Below are 18,322 nucleotides of genomic sequence, written 5' to 3'. Positions count from 1 at the left end.
ACTGTGGAGAATATATCAACCCATCTCTAATGGTCCCTTTCAGATATTTGAGTATCCTCTTAACCGCCTTCATATGCCCAGTACGTGGCGCATGCATAAACTGAGACACTTGATTGACTGAATAAACAATATCAGGTCGAGTGAATGTGAGATACTGTAACATCCCTATTAGACTGCGATACCTGGTGGGATCCTCACACAGGTCTCTACCATCTCCATCATGAGCACTTAGTTTTTGGTGGAGCACACTTGGAGTTCCTAGAGGCTTGTAGTCTTTCATACCTGCCTTACTGAGAACATCTATTGTATACTTGTGTTGAGTGAGAGTCAACCCATGAGTTTGACTATCAACTTCTACACCAAGAAAATAGCGCAAGGCACCAAGATCTTTCATTTTGAACCTCTGACCCAATAGGTTTTTCACTTCTTGGATATGATCTTCAGAGTTTCCTATGATGACAATATCATCAACATAAATTAACAATAGGGTGGTCACATTCTGACTTCTAAAAAAGAATAATGAGTAATCCAGTAGAGAGCGTGAAAATCCATGCTTTTGAATCTCAAGTGAAAAGCTGTCAAACCAAGAACGAGATGCTTGTTTTAGGCCATAGATAGCTCTTTTTAGCCTACACAAGTGTTTTACAATTTTGCTCGAGATATCCAGGGGGTTGTTCCATATAGACTTCCTCCTTCAAATCCCCGTGCAAGAATGCATTTTTGACATCAAGTTGACTTAGCTTTCATCCACGTTCAACAGCAAAGGAAAGAATGATTTGAATCGTTCCCATTCTCACCACTAGGCTGAAGGTCTCATCATAGTCTTGCCCTGCTTATTGGGTGAACCATTTTGCCACCAATCTTGCCTTGTATCGTTCAATGGTTACATCTGGTTTATACTTTATTTTGTAGACCCATTTGCATCCGACAACATTTTTGCCAGGTAGTCTGCGGACAATTTCCCAAGTTCCACGTTCATGTAAGGCTTGCATTTCATCATTCATGGCTTCTACCCATTTGGTAGTGGTTGCCTGATAGTACATGATAGGTTCACCCATTTGGTAGTGGTTGCCTGATAGTACATGATAGGTTCATCTTCCTTATTGAGGGCAGTTAAAAAAAGCTGAAAATTCAATGAGAAGTTGTTATAGCTGACCCACCTATCAATAGGATGTCGCATGCGATTGGATCTTCTGACCTCAAGAGTATGAGAGGAAGTAGGTGCAGTTGTTGGGGTGCGATTTAAAAGGCCTGACACTATCGTTCTTTGTCTAATATAGGAAATGCCCATGTATCTGCCCAGTACCGATGATGGTACTTCTTCCCCATTCTGTACTCCCGATGTGCCAATAGTCTCGAACATTTCTTCATCCTGCTGCACACAATCTGGAGAACAAACTTCATTGGAACTAGCAAAAAGTTCTGAATTCAGCTAAGGATAATAAACTTCGGTTGTGGTAAGGGACATATCCGTTGTGCCAACTTGGTGATCGAAATTTTGTTCATCAAAGACAACATTTTTTGAGATTCTGATACATCTATTGGCGGGATCATAAGACCTATATCCTTTGTAGTCATCTGTATATCCCATAAATCTACACTTCTGAGCCTTGTCCTGAAACTTGTTTCTTAGGGACCGATCAATGTACACATAACAAACACATTCGAAGGCACGTAAATCATGATAACTAGGATGAACCCCAAAAAGACAGTAATAAAGAGACTTATTTTCCAAAACAACCATAGGCAATCTATTTATCACATGTACGATAGAATGAAAACCTTCTGTCCACAGATTAATAGGGTGATTACTGTCATGGAGCATACTCATGGCACTTTCGACGATATGCCTGTGTTTTCGCTCAGCAATCCCATTTTGTTGAGGTGTGTGTGGATAGGGCACCCTTCTTCGTATTCCATTATTTTGAAGAAAAGAAATAAAGTCACTAGATGAGAACTCCTCACCTCCATCACATTGGAAGAATTAGATGGACTCAGAGAATTGATTTTTTACTAAGGAAAGGAAGTTTTAAAACAAAAGAAAAACTTTCGACTTATTTTTTATGAAATATATCTAGGTGTATCAAGAGTAGCTATCAACAAAAATTAAGTAGTATCTGCTTCTAGATCCAGAGACAACTGGGGCAGGTCCCCATACATCAGAACATATTATCTCAAAAGGCTTGAAAGCTCTCTTATTAACAGAATGAAAAGGCAATACATGACTTTTGCATAAAAGGCAACGGGAACACTTTTGACTTTTCTCATCCACATTGAGACTTTCTTTTGGAATGAGATTATTAGAAACAAGTTTCTCAATAAAATGACTCCCACAATGTTCCTAACCGACTGTGCCATAGGTAAGACTTATTACATTCAGAAATGCTAAAAATATTTGCTGAAGAGAAATAACACGACGCTAATAAAGGCTTCAAATCCAGATGAGTAGGGCGGACGGGGTGACATGGAGCTTCTTGAAAGACATACATATTGCCTTGTCTCTTTCCTTCAGTGAATGTTTTCCTCGTGCGAAGGTCCTTGACCTGCATAGAGAAGGGAGTGAATTTGACTGAAGCATGATTATCATCAACAAGTTTAGAAACAGAGACAAAATTTTTCTTGATATTTGGAGCATGAAGGACATCAGAAAGTTCAAGAGTAGAATGTGACATGGGAATGACAGATTTTCCAACATGAGAAACAGAATGGTAGGATCCATCTCCAGTGACAATCTTATTTTTGCCAAAATAAGGAATAGGTTTAGAAAGTTTACCTACATCGCCAGTCACATGAGTTGCTGCCCCTGAGTCAACGAACCAAGTTCCTTGATCATTCTGCTTTAAATTCAATTCTGACAAGGCGGATATCAACAAATCTCTAATCTCTTTACTATCTTTGATATTGCTGGACTTTCTTTTTGGTTCTGACTGTAGAGTCTTTCCTTTATTTTTAGGATTGTGTCAACAATTTGCCTTGATATGCCCCCTTTTGTTACAAAGAAAGCAAGTAGGGATAGATCTTTGTCCCTAAGCATGGGTCAACATATTTGGAGTAGGAGGCAATCCACGTCCTCCATGTCCATTTCGCCCTTGTCCCCCTCACCCCCGTCCTCGACCATAAGTCACCTCTGTGGCAAAAATTTCTTGAGAATTTGCATGAGCATGGGTTTCTTCAAAAAATTCCTTTAGAGTCATTTCATACTGAATTAATTTAGCTCGCAACTCATCAAAAGTAGGAAGAGCAGGCATGACAATAGTGAAGTGGCGATCATATTATAGTCGGATCTCAATCCACTCAGAGTTTGTTGCACCATATCACTGTCACTCACTGCATATCCTATAACTGCAAGTTGATCTGTGATAGTCTTCATCTTATTTAGATATTTCATGATGGTCATGGAGTCTTTTCTCAGCAACTGAAATTCCCTCTTGAAGAAAACTATCCTCGCCTGTGAGACTTGTGAATACGTCTGAACCAATCTCTCCCAGAGTTGCAGAGCTGTACAATTGTCAGGAATTCCAACAAGAACCTCTTGAGACAAGGTAGATGTAATGTATGCAACTACTGATTGGTTTTTCCTTTCTCAGTTAAGATATTCTGTATTTTTGACGAACATAATTGAACTTGCCCCTTTATCATCTTTCTCTTCTCTCGTAACAAATTCTAGCGGAACTGGAGTGGTTTCATCCAGGTGACCTAAGAGACCTTAGCTCCTTATAAAAGGAATAATTTGTCTCTTCCAAATCAAGAAGTTTGAGGTAGTTAACTTTTCGGAAACAAGCTGATTGAGAACTCGAAGGAAGACTCGAGTGTGACAACCAAAGCTCGTTATCACATCTCCCAACAAAAGCTCGTTAAGATGAGATGTGACAACCAAACTGCTAATTAGATAGCTAGGAACCAAGTTTTCCATGAAAAGACAAAACACATAAAGGTAGATTGTCATTTCATAAAAAAAAGGTACAATCCAAAGTTATCACAACTCTTCAAGTGAAAATCAATGACCAATCGACATACATATTTACTAAAGCGTTAAGCAAGGAGAGATTTCACAGTATCATACTATCATCACCAAATTGAGGTTGAACGACATCAGCCCACTAACTGAGGGAGTGTTAGATTTCCTATTCGGGTGAATGCAATAGTTGGCATCCTGATCACCTCGTCACCCGGATGGACCTCACGAGATACCTTGCCCATTTGGATTATCCCTTATCGTGTTGGGCTCTTCCCTCGTGTAGATGTCACCTGTATTGCTTCCTTAGCTGCATGTGAATAAAATTAGTCATGTCATACCATCGAGGTGGAATCACATGTGGTAAGCGGGGTCCTGTGTCAAGCTGAAGGCTCAGGATCAAATCCCTCTGCCACATGGGGCTGGTAGGGGTCTGCCTAACCCGAGCTTGCCTTTCAAAAAAAAAAAAAAAGATTAGTCATGTCATCTGTTGATCGTGGATGTAGGCCAAAGCGAGACCACGTAAATGCGTGTTTCTCTTCTTGTTTTTCGGTTTATGCTTACGACTGTGTTTGCTATTTAACAGGTACCAAAGTTGTCGGAATCTGTTTCTAAACCAAATCGTCCTTCAAGAAGATTCAAAAAAGTCAGCCCAAATTGGATGAATCGAATGACTTTGGATGTCTATTTAAACAGTTTATTTAAATTTCAAGAATCATAAAAAAAAAAAATTCAAAAAACATTATTTTAAACAAAGAAAATACAGAAATGAAGTAAATGCTGAGATATATAGGGGTCAATCAAATTCTAAAATATGCAAGCAATGCTTAAATAAAACAATAGCGAACAAATATCATAACTGTCATAAAAAATTAAAAAGGATAAACCGATTCTGGCCAATGTTGCAATTGAACAAGTGAGGATTCTATTTGAATCAGTCAATTCAAGCCAATCTGATGACATTGGTTGCTTGTATTTTAATTCAACGCGGTTCTGTATGGTTGAAATTTGCTAGATGCCATGGAAAAATATGTTAAGCATTCTTTTATTAATTTTCAAATCTGAAATTAGTTTCTTCCTCCTTGTATATTTCGTCCACAATAAAATAGCGTCTGATTGAAACGGGGATATGAGTTTCCTATTAATTGAAATCTGAGCATCGTTGGCTGCTAGGAACATCTTTGTATAATGTGGAACTGGAGAGTCTACTAGCAGGCTGGGTAGTTGAAGAAGCTGGCTTATTTCCTTAGTGTTATCAATGTTTCTCGTCTAAATTTATCATAAAATATAGAATATAAAATTATTACTCATTGCACAATCACGATAAGTAAAAAATGGGTGCTATTTTGAACCTACCATCATTTTATCATTTGGTTTTTTATGATGAGAAACCCTACCCAAAATGAGGAAAACTTACCCTGAGTACGGGTGGCAAAACCCGCCAACCCGCCTCTTAGGCGGGTTCGGGTTTGGAAAAAACCAACCCGTTTAATAAACGGGTCGACCCGCCTAACCCGTTTATTAAACGGGTCGGGTTCGTGTTAGGGGTATGCCAACCCGCCAACCCGGCTGACCCGTTTAATAAACGGGTTAGGCGGGTGGGTCAACCCGCCAACCCGACCCGTCAACCCGCTAACCCGACCCACCAACTTGACCCGCGAACCTGAGAACCCGTTTACCCGACCCAACCCATTTATTAAATGGGTTGGCGGGTCGTGTCGGGTTACCCGTTTATTAAACAGGCCGGGTTCGTGTTTGCCACAGCCGACCCGTTTAATAAACGGGTCGGGTTCAGGTTGAGGTATGCTGACCCGCCAACCCGACACGATTGCCACCCCTAACCCTGAGTGGTGCCCCACGACCACCTTGCTTTACATGGCCCATCTCTGAAAGCTATAGACACACCCCGCCACCGAGGTTTGATCCGGTGCCTTCATCTCAGAAATCATGTGATTCAAAATCTACATAATAAGCAATTAACATATAAGGTCATGTTTGCTACCCTGGTAGTAGGTAAGAAATCGCTTTGTCAAAATTGCAATTTTTTTATTTATTATTTTCAGTTTTTTTTCATAAATTTGTAATATTTTTATTTATTTTTTTCAGTTTTTTTTTTCACATCAAATGTGATCTACATATTAAGTTTAGTAAAAACTGACCTTTGGATCATGTTTTCTCTGAGGTATGCATCAAATTTTGAGAGGATTAAAAGATCAATGTCTACCAAATTTTCAAATCTTAAAATAATATATTTTTTACATCGAAGACACTATGACTCAAGGATCAATTCTTACCATTTAAACCCTGCTGAACACATCCATGAGGTCAGATTCTGCCAAAATAACCTCCCCCAATAAGTTTCCCATGAGATCTGGTCAAAACAACCTCCCCTAATAAGTTTCCCATGAGATCAGATTTGGTCAAAACAACCTCATCTGCCGTGAAAATAGAATCGAAACCCCCACGGAACCGTTTCCACGAAAAACTCAAGTTAATGGCACGCCCGTCGAAGGTTTTCCGTGGAAAAGGCACTTTTCACCGTTTTTGTTGTCACTGTAGGCCCCGTGAAAAATGCACGCCCGTCGATGCGTTTCCCCGGAAACAGCCCACTTTCCGTGACATGCAAACGCCTCCTAAAGTTCCAACCGGTTCCTTACCACGAAGTTAGCATATGCTTTGTCAACAACCAGTGCAGCTCCGCTAGCTATAGGTTATGGGTTCACGGTTTGTCGCACCCGTTTTTTCTTCTTGAGTTTAATTCTCGTCTCCTTGGTGACCTAGCTTGGTGGGCAATCCTTTATATATATAATGTGAATTGTGTGAGGCCTTTCGAGTCATCTATGAGTCTCCATAGTTTCTCTTAACTCTTCCCAGTTTCTTGCGTTTGTTAGTTCTGTTAGATAGTTCGAAGAATGTCTACTGATGCAAGCCGCACGGAGAACTGTCTAGGTTGGGCAGCAAGAGACGCATCAGGGGTCCTTTCACCCTTGCTTTTCAACCGCAGGTTTGCATATTGCCTCAACTTGTTGAGCTTGGTTGGAGAACTCTTCTTAGGCGTTGCTTCTGTTATGTTTTTTAGTGATTATGATAAACAATCTTGGGGTTGAATGAACCAAAATTCATCCTTCAGTGTGTGAAATACGTTTTCATAGTTATTCTTGAATATCTTCATTCAGAAAAAGAAAAGGCAGTTATGCATGGATATGGGAATTGGAGATCAGATTGATTTATGGGCGCAACTTTGTTTAGCATGATGAGGAATTAGTAATTTGAATTCATCCATAATTCCATATATGTCGTTAGCATCAAACACAACTAATCATCTTAAATTGGTACCCTTAAACCTCTGTTTGGGAGCCTTGAATCCGAGTTGTGTTGCGGTTCCCCCCCGGGTGATCTCATGCTCTCTGCTGTTTTGGAGCAGTGGTGTTGCTAAAACACTGCTTTGGGAATGGATTTGACTGCCCCAACACCACATTTCAACACAATTGACAAGAGGATGTTTTTGGCAACTCCTCTCAACAACATATTTTGGAAAAACTATATTTTGGCAACACGGGCGCAACTTTGTTTAGCATGATGAGGAATTGGTAATTTGAATTCATCGATAATTCCATGTCTGTCGTTAGCATCGAGCATGACTAATCAACTTAAATTGGTAACCTTAAGGCTATGTTTGGAAGCATTGAATCCGAGGTGTTCTGTGGTTTCCCCTTGGTGCTCTCATGCTCTCTGTTCTTTGGGAGCAATGGTGTTGCCAAAACACTGCCTTGGGAATGAAGTTGGCTGCCCCAACACCACATTTCAACACCATTCACAAGAGGATATATTCAGCAACTCATCCTCAACACTATATTTTGGCAACACATGGAAATGGTGTTTCCATCTCAAAGCAAGGCTCCCAAACAGAGGATTACGAAGGCATTATAATTTTGGGTTGTCGTCCCAATTGTCTGTCATCCTCAAGGAGTGATCATACTAAAATGATGGTGATTTGGGGTTATTTCTTGTTCTGAGTAGAATGATGGTAATGGCATCATTAACAAGCATAGTAAATTGCTAATTGCTATTAGAGATGATAACTAACTACTAGGAATCATCCACCATTTTCTTTTTTGTGTTACTAGGTAGAGGGTTTTTAGGCTTGTCTCAACTGAATCCAGGCGCAACTTAATTAAAAAAAAATGTTGAAGATGAGATTTTTGGAGGCTTGGAATGAAGCATGTCTAGAATGGTTCTAGTGCAATCATTTAGTGTTGTACAGTTTAATACAAGAAAATATAAAAAAAGTAAAGATAATCTACAAAACTTTCTAGTGTAAATATTGTTAAGATGGATGTATTCGTATGTGTGTGTGTATATATATATATATATATCTATATATATATCTTAGTCAACCTGGGTTGACTAAGTATATGTCAACCTAGGTTGACCTATTATAGTCATTGGTTCTAGCCATTAGACCCTCTCCAACGGTTAGAAGGGAATCCCCTTTTCCGTGTTCTCTCCTTTAATCTCTCTTTCTTCTCCCTTTTTTGTGTCTATATATATGGGTGGGTGGGTGCCTTTGTAAGGTGAGAGAGTAATGGATATATAATAGGCTTTTGTGTGTTTGAGTGTTTGTAGTGAGGTTGTTTGTAATTTTTCATTTTTTTGTATTATTTGAATTTCATACTTAATGAAATTATTCATTTTACAATTCTTGTATTTCATTGTTATGGTCATAGTTGGCAAACTCGTGACTCGGGCTCGGATTGGACCCCTATTGGGTCACTGAGTGAGCAGGTTGACTCGGACGAGTCAGGACTCTAATTTTATAGTGTAAGCACATGAATAAGACATGAAAATAACTAAACTTCAAACTAATATGTCAATAGATAAGTTGCAAAAACATATAATTATACATGATTGTTAATATTTTTTTATTGAACAATATTAGATTCTTCATAACAAGTGACTTTATATAAGAATTATGCATTAAAATAATAAAATACATGATAAAAAATATTATTTAATGAGTTGGATTGGCAGTCTTGAATCGTGACCCAATTGGGGTCCGATCTAGGTCGACTTGGGCAATTCCCGAGTCAACTCGCCGGGTTTGCCAACTATGGTTATGGTGAGTGTGTATTCAAATACATTGTGTTTTTGGTTCTTGGTATCCATTCCGGAGTGCATCAGGATTTGTGTTATTTTCATGACATGGTATCAAAGCGAGGCATCATAGTCTTGGAAAAAATTCATATGGTATGAATTCAAGGTATTCACATTCTGATATGTATCTTTGGCCCTTTTGGTTTCATATATATGGTGGGTATTTTTAAAAGATTATATTAAAATGTTTTGTTTTGAAATTATAATTTATTGTCTTTTGATATATAAAGTATATGTTTTAGATTATGGATATGTACTTTGAAAACTTATATTTTACAAAAATATGTGATTTCTTGTATTCTTATCTGTGTCTCATGTTTTTCAAAAATACTAAATTTTATGTTGTATTTCTCTCTTGAATGTCTCTTAACGTATGCGTATTCTTGTTCATATGCTCATATATGTGTATACCTGACTTATCCTTGAGATTTTTAATGTATCATGATGTTTCCTTAACAATTTTAATTATGTGACCAAGCATGATTTTTTTTTATGAACTTTAGATTATGAATCTTAGAATTTTTTTGCATAGTATTGTCTTTAGTGATAACATGGATATCTTTCATGAGTTTGTAAGGTCCTATCATTATGTGAATATATTATTCCATGTATGTTTTAGTGATATTGCCTTTTTTTTAAATATCTTATTGAGTAAAAATTATTCTCAAGTTGATGGCTTGTGTATAATGCTGATTTAAGGAATTCTTGCATTATATTCCTAGGTATTTGCCATGAATAGTCTACATGATTACTATTGATATGATAATTATGGTTTGTCATCATGTATCCAAATGTTTGTTATAATAATTTTGAACATATTATGCATTTTGTGTGCATTTTATCTTGAATAAAGATTACATTTTTTAATGTTCTATTAAGCTTCTAAGTAGCTTTTGTGCTTATGTCTCTTTCTTTGTGAGTTCCTATTTGCCTATTGTTTGAAGTGTGTGAGTGAGAATCTATATATGTTTGTCTTCAAGAGTCTTATAGTAGACTTATGATTTAGATCTAACTTCTTAAAAGTTCTTTTTAATAAGATCATGTATATTGTTCATGTCTCCTTGTTGAGAGTTATTGGATCTTTTTGTATGTGATGTCCCTTAGTACACTTGTTCTTTGATTGGTGGATTTATGATTTCATTTTGAAGAATTCTCAAAATCTATCTTGTAGATTGCTTATATTGAGTGTGATTCTTGTTTGCTTATTCAAGGTTGTACAAATTATCATATGACATTGTTGTGCATATGATTCCACTATATTCATTCTAAGATTTCATCTCCTTCTTAGATTTTTATTTGAAACTTTGTATTTTCAAATCGGTTCTTTTTTTATGAACTCACCTATTTGGAAATTGATTTTCGTGAGTATGTATTACCTTTTTATGGCATTTGGATTGTCCATTACTAAATTTTATATAATGCATCATTTGTTTTTAGCCTTCTTGTTATTAAGTCAAGGTTAGCCGTTGAGGGTGAATTGTGTGTGCACCTCATGTTATCTTATCAATATTGATTTTCAAGTTTATGAGTGACGTGTTGTCATTTACCTTAGGTCTGATTAATGGATGATTGGCCTCTAAACTCAATTCTTGTTGAAAATCCAAGTTAGTCATTGGGGTGAGTTGTGTGTACACCTCATGTCATCTTATCAGTTTGTATGTATCTAACTGGAAGGTAATTGACCTCGGTTTTAATGAGTGTTTTATCACTCATTTGTTTATATGGCCATTGTTATAGTATTGGATGATTGTTATCTTATTTTTCCTGTGATGGTAGTTATGTTTTTGAAACCATGGAGTTTCAAAATATTGTTAAAATCGTTATTTTTATTCTTCTTGATGGCATTAGTTTGTTTTCCATTACAAGCTCTCTTATCTCTTATGTTTCCTCCTATGTCACGTGGGTGCGGGTGCGGGAGTGCAGCACTTTCAAAAAACTTGGGTGCGGGGGTGCGGTAAAAATATAAAAAATTATATATATATATATATATATATATATATATATATATAAAGTCCAAAAGTTGGACATAAATGACCCTGGGTGCATTGATTGCACCTAGGGTCAGGTTGGCCGCATCGGGTGCGGGTGCGACGCAGGTGCGGCACCTAGTTGGCGAGTCCCTGTGACATAGGTTTCCTCCTATTATACCTCGTATCTAAGTGTCATTATACGTAGACAAGAGATGTTTATTCACACTTTTGTGTATTTGTTTTGCCCATAAGTGGCATTGATATTATACTCTTGTTCTAGTAGCTGATATACTTATTTTGAGTGTTATGTAGACAAGATATGTTTATTCATATTTTTGTGTGTTTGTTTTGCCTATAAGTGGCATTGAGATTATACTCTTGTTTTAATAGCTGATACCCTTATTTTGAGTGTCATTATATGTAAACAAGAGATGTTTATTCATATTTTTGTGTGTTTTGTTTTGCCCATAAGTGACATCGAGATTATACTCTTTTTCTAGTAGTTCATGCACTTATTTTGAGTGTCATTATATGTAGACAATAGATGATGTTTTCAATGTGGTGAGTTATATCCACCCATTGTTTATGATATTATTCTAGTCGCTAATATACTTGTTTTAAGTATCATTTTATGTAGACAAGAGATGTTGGTTATTCACACTTTTTGTGTGTTTTTAGCCCTTTAATGACATTGCGATTATACTCTTGTTCTAGTCGCTAATACACTTGATTTTTGAGGATTGGAGGTGATGCAACCGTCTACATAGGGTTGGTTTGCACACACGCCTAAATGCCTCACTAAGATGCAAAAGTGATTTACATTCAAAACAAGTTGTAATTTTTGAAAACGCCTAAATGCCTCACTAAGATGCGGAAGTGATTTACTTTCAAAACAAATTGTAATTTTTGAAAATTTCAAAACTTATTTGTAAATCAAATTGGGGTATGGGTAGTTTACTCATAATATATATATGCTGAAATAAATATGACCTGCAACAAACACACTCCATATGTGATTCTCAATTTCCACCGAACTTCACAATTTCAAAAATTACACTATACTTCAATATGAATCAAACAATATGATGAGATCTATGTCACACAGACTCGGCTAGGGAGTCGACGCACCCGCGTCGACACGCCCCGACACGGGTGCAACTTCAGACACGGGGCGGACATGGTCAACCTGTTAGAAAGTGAGTTGGAATATATTGGGTTCAATAATGAACCCATACTTATGCACGTGAAGTGCAAATATACCCATTAAAGGGAAACAACACAAGCACATAATGTGCTAACCCATAAAACCCATAAAAAGGGAAAAATATGACATAAAGTCATAAGTTGCATATCATTGAAGAAACAATGGACAAGGGGTAAAAAACCCATTACAATGGAGAAGCTCCCTCAAGAAGTGAGAAATACAAAGGGGAGAGCCCCTATTTATAATAACAAAAAGGAGCCTTTGAGGGGCTCCACTCATAGACGTTGGAGCCCCTCCAACGGTCACAAATGTGACCGTTGGAAGGGGCCCAACGTCTATTTGAGTGGGCCCCCCAAGGTACCTTTTGGTACTTGAGAAAAAAGAAATAAAAGAAAAATAAAAATAAAATAAATTACAATCACATTCATAAAGTGAATGTGCGTAAAACAGAGGAAAAGACTAAAATACCCCTACGGCTAAACAAAAGGAAAATATATATTTTATATATATAAATAGGAGGATACATATATACCATATATGTATATGTATCATCTTTTATATATATAAAATATATCTAATTACAGCAATTGATGAGTACATTTTAACACAACCAAGTGTCGGACTCGGTCAACGCACTGGGGCCGAGTTCGTCTACATTTTGGACTCGGTCAACTTTGACCAAGTTTATTTTTGTCTGTTTTTTAGTGCAAAAAACTAAAAAAAATTGTTTTTTTATATATATATATAGCCAAACTGTGCAACTGCAGTCTGCTCAGACTGTGCACAGTCATATAATATAGCCATGTCCCCTAATGGGCACAACTTTGACCGAGTCTTATTATTGTTATATATATATATATATATATATTTTAAATATATATACATATATATAGCCAAGTCCCCGTGTCCAATATTTTTGAAATTGCGCCGCACCCGTGTCGCACCCGCACCCGCTTTTTGACATCACTCGGTTGGGCGTCAAACTCAAACCATCAGCAGAGAGATGTTCAACTGACTGGTGCACACCGCTGATCCAGAGGAATTGATTCAGGTATTGGTGCTACTCAGCTGGGCGTCTTTGCAGATCCAAACCGGCTGGGTTCGGTTGCCCGCATGTACAGCCAACCTAGGACAGTACACAGGCAATGACATTTCCCAACTGGGGTCGCGCTTGACCCCACAGATTGGATTAGATGGCCTGTGTGCACAGTAGGCCAAATGGGCAGAAACTCTGGCAGCGCAACTGAGGGTGCTGCAATCGACTACAGCGGACATTTTCTCTTTGATGTGACATTTTTTTAAAATGAACACACAGCAAGTAATGCAATCAAACTGATTTCAGATTTCACAAATAACAAGCATATCAAGCAACTCATTAATGTCCTATGGCACATGCTTTCATAGAAAAGAAATGTTTAACATGTTTCACCATGAACAGATTAACAAATCTAAAAGTTCAACACCATAAAAAATCCTATCAGCAGGAATATGATGAACAGTAGCCAAGAACGAACAGAATTTCTAAACCACGATTGAATACAGAATACCACTCTTGAGAAAATGAGTAAGCATTCAAACGACAGAAGATTGTGGTAGCAGCGACAACGCCTGGTTTCGCTCAGTAACTGCCAAGGTTCATTTGGGAAGGACGAACAGCACACCAGACTGAACACTATGGAGGCCTGGTTCACGCATAGCAGATTCACGCCAGCAGCAACATCAAGAACTAGCCACTCTCACGCTCATAAGTTCGCCAACGGACGCACCAATGTTCTCAAGGTGCTCACAGTTCACACGGTTCACAAGTTCACGATTTTTCTCACCCACAAGATTCAAAATGCAGCCACCAGCCACGGTTCAGTAGAAAACCGTCCACCAACTGCAGCAACAACAATGGTCGACTCCTCCATGGATCGATGCCAACAAGAACAACAAGGAACATGGTTGGAGTAGACCACCACCTTCCTCCGGTGTCTCTTACATCCAACACAAGCTTCCCCTCACATAGATTCAACCATTTACGGTTCAAACCTTCATGTTTTTCCTTAAGGAAATGGGTTCCAAAAATTTAGAAGTCAAAACTTTCTTCCCTCTAATTCGAAATTGGGTTATGTAGGAGCCTAGGAAGAGAAGTTGGCTCCTATTGGTCAAAATGGAGGTGGTTTGGGGACTTGAAAGTGCAATCAAGTCCCCTACACATTTTTCTGAATCCCATTTAGTAAGGTAGTTGAAGCCATGGTGTCTCTTGGTCCCTTAAGTGGCCACCAAGCTTGAGACCAATGCAAAACAATATTATGAAAATATTTGTTTTACTCTCCTCTTGGCTCGCCAATGGAGAGCCACCAAGAGTGAGAGGATAGTCTCCCTTGGGTGGCACCTCCAAGAGACCCAATGAGGATGGGCGGTGAGGTGGCTAGATTTGATTGGACCCTTAAGTGGCCACCTCACATTTTGGCCAATGGCACTCTAAAAGAGATGGCCAATAGGAGGGTTCCAACCTAGATGGATTGAACATCCAATATTCAAGACAAAATTGGATTCAATATCCGGATCCATGGTTGAAACAAAATATAAAAATTATCCTTCTACCCCTTATACCCTATAGTGCCACAAATAGATTCTAACGGGCATTAGAACTATCCGAATTCGTAGAATCCAGCTCCTACCAAAAATAAAATAAAATAAAAACTTAAAAATTCAAATACGTCATAAAATATTTTCTGAGATGTGTGTGATAAAAAATCTCAGAAAATTCAAAATATAAATGACAAAATTGCCCTTGGGTCCCCTTTTTGGATCCAAATGGATCGTTTTGGCTTAGGGGTCACGGGGATGCCTTTCGGATCGGGTCCCACTCCTAGCACGTGTCCGAATTGATCTAAATGTGCTTCATCAGGAGGTCTAGTGAGGTGATTGCTTATGGTGATCAAACTAGTGTTAAGATTTGCTAATTTCATTCATTGTATTATATGGGATTTTTAAATATCTTCGTAATTTTTTTAAATTCATTTTCTCTTGTATGAAAAATGGGTATTTAAATATTTTCATGAATTTTTCATTTAATATGCTTTAGTTGCATGATTCGTTCTGTGATTGATTGTCTTTCGTGTTTTACATAAGTTTAATTAATGTTTTCTAAGCATTTGTTAATGAAAAATATATTACTTTTACCTTGTGAGTTGGTGTGTTTTTCCATGGTCCATAAGTGACCACTATTGTATTGATATCTCATTGTAGCCTTTGTGGCACTTCTTTGAGATATTGTTGGTTTCATTAGTTAGTTTTCTAAGCATGTTTAGTTAGTTTTCTAAGCCTGTGTTCTTGAAAGTTTTTTGTTCTCTCTTAAAATTGGTTCATAAGTGACATTTTTTAGTTGTATAGCTAATATTGCTTATAAAATGAAATTGTTCTATGTGTATTTGACTTTTCTTAAATCATTTATTGAGTGATTAAAATCATTTCTTATCTTTCGTTGTGTAAAAATGATTTATTGTTTATATTTCTTTTTGAGCTATTTATTCATGATATTGATAATGTTGAAAATTCATGTGTTATGCATTAATATGTCTTTTGTGATAGATATATGTGTGCATGATTTTCTTGAATGATTAAAGTGATTAATGACTATCGTATTTGAAATTAATGATTTTTCAAAATTAATTCTTACTTAAAGTTATTTTGAGAAATGTTAAATTGACTTATTAAATATCTTTTATATATTGTATGTTTGTGTGTTTGGCTTGTGAAAGTATCTTCAACAAGATACTAAGATCAAGACCTTAAAATTCTTGATAACAAATACGTGCACACACATACAATAAGAACACTTAGAACACTTGTGCACAAAAGCACAAATCAATCTCACAAATGCACTAAAAGAATAAAAGGCTTTATTGAATGCTTGGGCTTTGACCCAAAGTCATAAAAATACACAAGGGGAGAGCCCCATTAAATAGAGGAAGTGGAGGCTTTTGAGGGGCTCCACTTCTAGTCATTGGAGCCCCTCCAACGGTCACAAATATGACTGTTGGAAGGGGCCCAACGACTAGATGGTGGGCCCCTCCAAGGTACACACTACCTTTTACAAAAAAGAATAAAATAAAAATAAAAATAAAAATAATTACAAAACATATTAAAAAAAGAATATGTTATAAAAAGACTAAACTACCCCTACGGCTAATCGATAGGAAAATATATATATTTTATATATATAATAAGTAGATACATATACATATATATAATATATGTATATTTATTACCTTATATATATAAAATATATTTATTAGATTACATGGTTGATTACATAATTTAACACCCTCCCTCAAACTTAGCGCAGGATGACCGATAGTTTGCTAAGGAGGAAGTTGAAATGCGGAGCACACAAAACTTTAGTGAAGAAATCTGTCAACTGATATTCTGACGTGACATATGGAAGGTCAATGACTCATTTGAGATACGCCTCACGAACATAGTGACAGTCCATCTCTATGTTTTTAGTCTGCTCATGAAAAGTGTGATTTTTCGCAATATAAATTGCACTTTTGTTGTCACAGCACAACTTGGTGGGTTCTTCTATTGTGATCCCCATATCTTCTAGCAATTGATGGATCCATACAATTTCCATGGTAGTGGTCGTCATGGCACAATATTCGGCTTCTGTCGAGGATAGAGAGACTTTTTGTTGCTTCTTACATCTCCACGAAATCAGTGAGTCTCCTAAGAACACACAAAAACTAGTGGTAGAGTGACGGTTATTTGGGTCACCTCCCCAATCAGAGTCAGTATAAGCAATTAATTTTAAATCAGAAGAAGATGACAGAAAAACTTCTTTATTTAGAGTTCTCTTTATGTATCTTACGACTCGCAAGATGACACTCATGTGAACTGATGTTGGTGCATGTTGAAACTGACTTGCAGTATGGACTGCATGAGAGATATCTGGTCTGGTAATACTCAGATACACCAATGATCCTACAAACTGTCTGTAGGAAGTAGGATCTGAAAGAGGAATACCATCATCAATCTTCATTTTAGCTCCTACTATAGCAGGAGTTTCACAAACCTTTTCATCTATAATACCTGACCTGGCAATGATCTCAGAAGCAAGCTTAGTTTAAGATAAGAAATACCCTCTATGAGAGTATGTTACTTCAATACCCAAAAAATAAGTTAGAAAACCCAAATCAAACATTTCAAATTTATCTTTCAAAATTGATTGTATACTCTTAACCCTATTAGAATTACTACCAGTGATGAGCATATCATCCACATACAACAGTAAGATCACAATCCCTGTATTGGATTTTCTAACAAATAAAGCAGTGTCAATAAAACAGGAAGAAAAACCATTTTTCTATCATTACAGAATTAAACCTATCATACCAAGCCTTGGGGGCTTGTTTTAAACCATAAAGTGCCTTTCGAAGACGAAGCACTTTCTCTTTGGGAGTCTCCATTCTTGGTGGAGCATCCATATAAACTTCTTCATTTAGATCTTCATTTAGAAAAGCATTTTTAACATCCATTTGATAGATGTTTCACTTGTTGATTGAGGCAACAATTATAAGACATCGGACAATAACCATTCGAGCTAAAGGAGCAAAGGTTTTTTCATAGTCAATCTCATATTCTTGACTATATCCCTTTGCAACCAATTGGGCTTTATATCTCTCAAGAGATCCATCACTCTTAGTTTTAACCTTAAATACCCATGTACACCCTATTGTTTTCTTACCTTTATGAAGGTCTTGAAATTCCCACGTTTTGGCTCTTCTTAGAGCTTCGAGTTCATTTTTCATTGCTACTATTCATTCAGGGCACTTACGTGCTTCCTCAAAGTTTCTAGGTTCTATGTAAGAATGAATGACACTAAAACAAACTCTATATTTAGGTGAAAAAAGTCATATGAGATTAACCTAGAGGGAACTTTTCTACTTTTTTCGGTTCTACGAAGGTTCTCCTCACTTTGAGGAACAATCCTACTAGCATCATCATATCTTTCAAAAACACTTCTAAATGTGTTTCTATCTCTATGAATAT

The 18,322-nt window shown here is 37.0% G+C and overlaps 1 protein-coding gene across 1 annotated transcript in view; it reads left to right on the top strand.

Annotated features, from left to right (window-relative positions):
• The first annotated feature begins 6,801 nt into the window (after positions 1-6,801).
• The window catches only part of CAD1 (cinnamyl-alcohol dehydrogenase), a 59,952-nt gene continuing 48,431 nt past the window's right edge, over positions 6,802-18,322 (top strand). The window contains exon 1 of the mRNA XM_090009063.1: positions 6,802-6,959. Within this exon, the coding sequence (XP_089865189.1) occupies positions 6,868-6,959 (92 nt within the window). The 5' untranslated portion in view covers positions 6,802-6,867. The remainder of the gene's footprint in view (positions 6,960-18,322) is intronic.

Source organism: Nuphar pumila, chromosome 6 (assembly GCF_984573655.1).
Source record: "Nuphar pumila chromosome 6, dmNupPumi1.hap1.1, whole genome shotgun sequence".
In the NCBI taxonomy this organism is placed as follows: domain Eukaryota; kingdom Viridiplantae; phylum Streptophyta; class Magnoliopsida; order Nymphaeales; family Nymphaeaceae; genus Nuphar; species Nuphar pumila.
Note: the sequence above shows the minus strand (reverse complement) of the source record. Positions and strands in the feature narration are given on the sequence as shown.